This window comes from Gavialis gangeticus, unplaced genomic scaffold (assembly GCF_001723915.1).
Source record: "Gavialis gangeticus isolate Ggan-Ray unplaced genomic scaffold, GavGan_comp1, whole genome shotgun sequence".
Lineage (NCBI taxonomy): Eukaryota > Metazoa > Chordata > Crocodylia > Gavialidae > Gavialis > Gavialis gangeticus.
In genome coordinates, this window is record NW_017729032.1 from 210,563,368 (window position 1) to 210,569,145 (window position 5,778).

The 5,778-nt window shown below is 40.3% G+C and overlaps 1 protein-coding gene across 1 annotated transcript in view; it reads left to right on the forward strand.

Moving 5' to 3' along the window:
- DSCAM (DS cell adhesion molecule) overlaps positions 1-5,778 on the forward strand; it is a 737,680-nt gene that overhangs the window by 446,797 nt on the left and 285,105 nt on the right. The window contains exon 9 of the mRNA XM_019523886.1: positions 3,311-3,589. Within this exon, the coding sequence (XP_019379431.1) occupies positions 3,311-3,589 (279 nt within the window). The remainder of the gene's footprint in view (positions 1-3,310; positions 3,590-5,778) is intronic.

Sequence of the window (5,778 nt, forward strand, 5' to 3'; positions counted from 1 at the left end):
TCAGGTAGTTGAAAGCTGCTATTGACTCCCTTCTTAGTCTTCTGTTCCCTAGACTAAATAAGCCCAGTTCCCTCAGCCTGTTCTCAGAAGTCATGCGCCCTAGTCCCCTAGCCATTTTTTGTTGCCCTCTGCTGGACTCTCTCCAATTTGTCCACATCTTTTCTGTGTTTGGGGGGGGGGGGACAAAAGTGAACACAGTAATCCAGATGTGGCCTCACCAGTGCTGAATAGAGGGGAATAATTACTTCCCATGATCTGCTGGCAACACTCTTACTAACGTAGCCTGGTATGCAGTTAGCCCTCTTGGCAACAAGGGCACACTGTTGGCTCCCATCAAAGTTATTGTTCACTGTAACCCCCAAGTCCTTTTCTGAAGAGCTGGTGCTTAGCCAGTTGGTCCCAAACCTGTAGCGGTGCATGAGATTCTTCCATCTTATGTGAAGGACTTTGCACTTGTCCTTGTTGAGTCTCATGAGATTTCTTTTGGCCCAATCCTTTAATTTATCTAGGTCACTGTGAATCTGTCCAGTGTATCTACTACACCCTGTAGTTTTGTGTCATCTGTAAACAGTCTTAGGGTGCAATCCATCCCATGTTCCAGATTTTTAATGGAGATACTGAACAAAAGTGGCCCCAGGACTGACCCCCAGGGCACTCCACTTGATACCAGCTGCTAACTAGACCTCAAACCATTGATCACTACCTACTACCCATTAATGCTGATGATCCACCAGCTTTCTATCTACCTTCTATTCATCCAACCCATACTTCCTCAGTTTGTTTGCAAAAATTCTGTGGGAGACCATAAGAAAACCTTGCTGAAGTCAAGGTATATCACATCCACTGCTTTCCCCGTATCCACAGAACCAGTCATCTTATCAGAGAAGGCAGTCAGGTTGGTCAGGCATGACTTGCCCTTGGTGAATCCATGCTGACTATTCCTGATCACTTTCACACCCCTCCCCCCCGCCCAGGGCTTAGAAAAGGATTCCTTGAGGATCCTTAGAAAAGGATTCCTGCTCCATGATTTTTCTGGGGACTGAGGTGAGGCTAACTCGTCTGTAGTTCCCTGGATTCTCCTTCTTCCCTTTTTAAAAGAGGGTCACTATATTTGCCCTTTTCAAATTGTCTGGGACTTCCTCAATCACTATGAGTTTTCAAAGATAATGACCAGTGGCTCTGCAATGACATCAGCCAATTCCCTCAGCACCCTCAAATGCACTGCATCTGGCCACATGGACTAGCACACATCCATCTTTTCTAAATAGTTCCTAACCTGTTCTTACACCATGGAGGGCTGTTTACCTTCTCCCAAAACTGTGTTGCTGGTGCAGTAGTCTGGGAGCTGATTTTGCCTGTGAAGCCCAAGGTAAAAAAAATATTGAGTACTTAAGCCTTTTACTCATCATCTGTCACTAGGTTGCCTCCCCCATTTAGTAAGGGACCCACAGTTTCCCTGACCTTCCTTTTTTTGGTAACATACTTTTAGAAACTCTTCTTGTTACCTTTCACATCTCTTGCTAGCTACAACTCTAATTGTGCTTTGGCTTTCTTGATTTCATCCCTGTATGCCCAAGCAATACTATTATATTCTTCGTAGTCATCTGTCCAAGCTTCCACTTCTTGTGAGCTACCTTTTTTGTTTTCAAGGTCACTGAAGAGTCCTCTGTTAAACCAAGCTGGGTACCTACCATATTTGCTATTCTTCCTGCACATCGGATAAAAATGTTTCTGGGGATGTCAGTGAAGCCACATTCTTGCCTCTTCTAAAGACTTCCTGATCCATATAACTGTTTCTGATTCCTACCAACACCTAGATGTCTAAATTTCTGATGGAAAGGAGGAAAGAAACATGTTAAATAAGTCTACTATATCTCGTCTCTCCCATATCAAATATATGTACAACTGTATGGTAGTTTCCAGTGGGTCTCACTCAATATGCCTTGATGCTGTTCCATTCTGCCTAAAATACTTAAATATTAATTAGAACACAACCTATATCAGTTCCTGACTGTCTTTCTTTCTCTGGCTCTGTGAATGTATATTTTAATGAAAGTGTTAACAGCATCAGTAGGAGAGACTGAGACCAACTGACTCTGGAAAATACTTTAGTGATCTGGGTCCTCTCCAAAGAGATGTTGATTCAGATTTCCTCAGGAGGAAGAAGGAACTTGAATCTCAGTCTCCCACATCTTGTGTGTGAGTTTCCTAGGTAGTCTTGGGTAAAAGCAGGTTACCAGTACAGCAGCTTCCTTGGTTTTATTTACCGAACCATTTTTTTAATACAGGTACCTGTTGAAAAGTTTCTTTCAAATGGAATTTTATTTTTATCAAAGAAAGGATGAATTTGAGGCTGGAAGGTTGTTCCAATCATGGGTTTTTTAGGGCTTTTTGTTTTGTTTTTTGTTTTTGCACAGCCATTTAAATGAAAAAATATTACTCACACAGGCCTTCAGGGAGCTGAAATTGATGCTGGCCTTCCCTATAGATGTCAATTTTTACCCCAAAGTGCTGATTTTGCAAATATGTATTTAGGGCCCTTATGCTTTGGATTAGACCCATTGAACATAGTGGGGCTAGTTGCATTCTGAGCAGAACTATTTGAAAATCAGTGTACAAGAAACTGAAAATGATCAGAATCCTCTGTGAGAATATCCCTGTAAAGGTTTTCATGTATTAGCATATAAATTTCAAGAAGAAACCTGTACATTATAGATTTCTTAATAATTTTTAAAAAACAGGCAAACGTATTTTTTTAAGGAAAGACAAAGAACCATGACAAAGAAACCCTGATAATAATGATAAAGAATTAAACTGTGCTGAACTATGTAACACAAAGACAGTCAGAGTGGTCAGAACACTAGATTTATATCAACTTTATTGTGAGACCTTCAGCAAGTTACTACAACCTGTTTCTTTGATGTGATAACCGCTTCCTAGACTGTCAAGGAAGAATTCTTTAGGTAACAACATGCCAAATGAGGATGTAGGAGCTGATTTTTTTTAGCTGCTTCTTTTGATTTTCACTGGGACTGTGGGTGTTGAGCATCTCCAAAATTCAGGTGTTTAAGCAGATTGTAGATTCTGTTTATTAAACTGTTAGCCAGAGAAAACAGGACCTATCACAGAAAAATGCTGTGAAGTTTAATTCAAGTTGGTGAAGAATATAAAGACCTTTATCTGAAAGGTGCTACATAGCTACAATTTCTTTTACATACACAGCACATTATATACCAAATGTCTGGTTCATGATAGTTTTCACTAATTCTGCTGCATATTTGCAATAATTATTTTTCTTTTTTATTTTCAGTTCCACCTTTCATCCAGCCTTTTGAGTCTCCAAGATTCTCCATTGGGCAGCGAGTCTTCATTCCATGTGTTGTAGTCTCAGGGGATTTGCCAATCACAATAACCTGGCAGAAGGATGGCAGACCAATCCCGGACAGTCTTGGAGTTACCATTGACAACATTGACTTCACCAGCTCCTTAAGGATTTCTAATCTTTCACTGCTGCATAATGGGAATTACACCTGTATAGCAAGAAACGACGCAGCAGCTGTGGAGCACCAAAGCCAATTAATTGTGAGAGGTAAGCAGATGTAATTAGTCTGAAGGGCACCAATTAAACAGAATTCATCAGTATTTCCAAATGACATCTGTTTGATGAGAGGTATAAACTAGTGGAAAATATGGTAATCCCTCTTCTCATCAAAGAAAACAGAGAACAAGAGAGCACTGAAACAAATATGACTCTTTCTTTCTGAATGTAGTGAGCCTTGAACCTAATCAACTTCCAAGCAATGCATTAGGGAACAAATGGGAGCTACAGGTTTTAATTTATGGAAAATATTTTGTAACACTGACTCATCCTTTGGGATCAAAGCATTTGAATCAATATTGGATTAATCTAGTCTGATTCTCCCTCTTCTAAATAACAAAATATGACAGTAAGTAAGAGCATATCAAGATTTCTTGTCACTGTCTTTTGCAGGGGAGAGACTTATTCTTCTTTCCATTGGTTTTTCTAAATATTTTTCTTTTATTGAGATATTATGGCTTATGTCTTCTCATATACACTTGGCTCTCATACTCATACTTCATAACATTTTGCCTTGAAATGGATTAAGAATACAGACTCCTAAAAACAAGAGAGAGAGAAGAAAGACCTTTCAGTTGATATGCACTGGAAAACATTTTTTCCCTGTGAAAAATTTAATGAAAACAAACTCTTTCATTTTTTAAATGTTTTCTATAAAGATTTTTCATTTTCTTTAGGGAAAAAAATAATGGGTGTTCTTCCCCCTCAATTTCAGCTCTCAAAAGCGATTTTTAAAATTTTTTCTCAAGCAAAAACATGGCAATATGAGAGTGTAAACAGGAAAGGAAATCCAGGTAATTGAGTTCAGGCTTCTTCTATTAAAAGCAACCCTATCATGTAATTCTGTACATAAATTAATCAAGCTCCATTTTAAGTCCACTAATGGATCTTGTACTCCTCTACTAACAAGTTTGGCTTAACTGAAAAATGTTGCTTGAAAGAACATTTTTTTTCATGTTTGTACTATTTAGGCTTTAGAGGGGTTTTTTAATGAAAAACCTGTAAAATATTTGTGTTTGACAAAAAGGCTTTTCTTAAAAGAAAATTGTAACAAAAGAATTTTGAGCAATTCCTCCTGTTAATTCATATTCAGGCTATTACCTAAGGGTCTATGTTATTCCTGATGCTACAGTCTCAGGGACATTGTCTGTTTATAGTATTGTTACAGTTTTGGTCCTATATAATTCCAATATTTCTGTCCTGTTCAAGAAGATGATAATGTTAGCAGAGGGACAGGGATTAAATATGCAAGACATTCAGGGATGTTAGGGGTAAGTTAGATCAAGTTAAAATGGCCGGCTGATCTAATTTAGTTCACCCAGGTGTGAACTTTGCACTTATTGCCCCAGTTCCAGTGATTGGGAATCAATCTAAACCCATAACTGTACAGAAGTTCCACGCATACAGACTGGTCTAAAATGCCAGAACCCAGTCTAAGATAGACCTGGATCAATATAGTATCAGACATACTCAATCTAGGTTAGGCTGGTGCATGGAACTTCTGTACAGTTGCCTGCATAGTACCAAGGCTGGGAAAGCCCAGCTGCTCACCCAGACCCTGGAGCTTCACTTTCCCTACATGCCCCCCCAGCACTGATCTATTTTTTAGGCCCTTGCCCCTCTTCCCCCTCCCCACAGACCAGTCAGCCTCCTCAATTCTCCATCTTGCAAGCTGCTCCTGGCACCATCAAATTTATCAATGTTTGCCACTGCTAGAGCCAAGGAAGTAAGTATTGGTGGAGGGAAGGCTGGGAGGGATGGTGTTGTAGGTTCACTGGGGGTGGGGTCAGGGGACAAAGAATGGCCCCTGCAGACCTCACGAGTCCCCCTGATCCTTGTCAGACCCTTCTGGACCCCAGTAATCCCCTACAGATCCCACTTGCCCCCTGTTCCCCTGATGAACCCCTGATCCACCCTGAGCCTGCTTGCTCCCACAATCCTCTCAGCCCCTCTCCACTAGCACCCCCCATCTTGACTTACCTTAGATCAGGTAGCCATTTTCAACATGGTCTAATGTCCTCCTAACCTTCCCAACTATTTTCATTCAGCCTTAAAGAGCATACCTATAACTCACTTGGGATTCAAGCATGTGCACACTGGATGCTCTCTGGTTAGAGTAACAGCAGGCTATATAGCTTTCTTATTTCCATTTTGCAAATGCAAAACTGGACGCAGTTCTC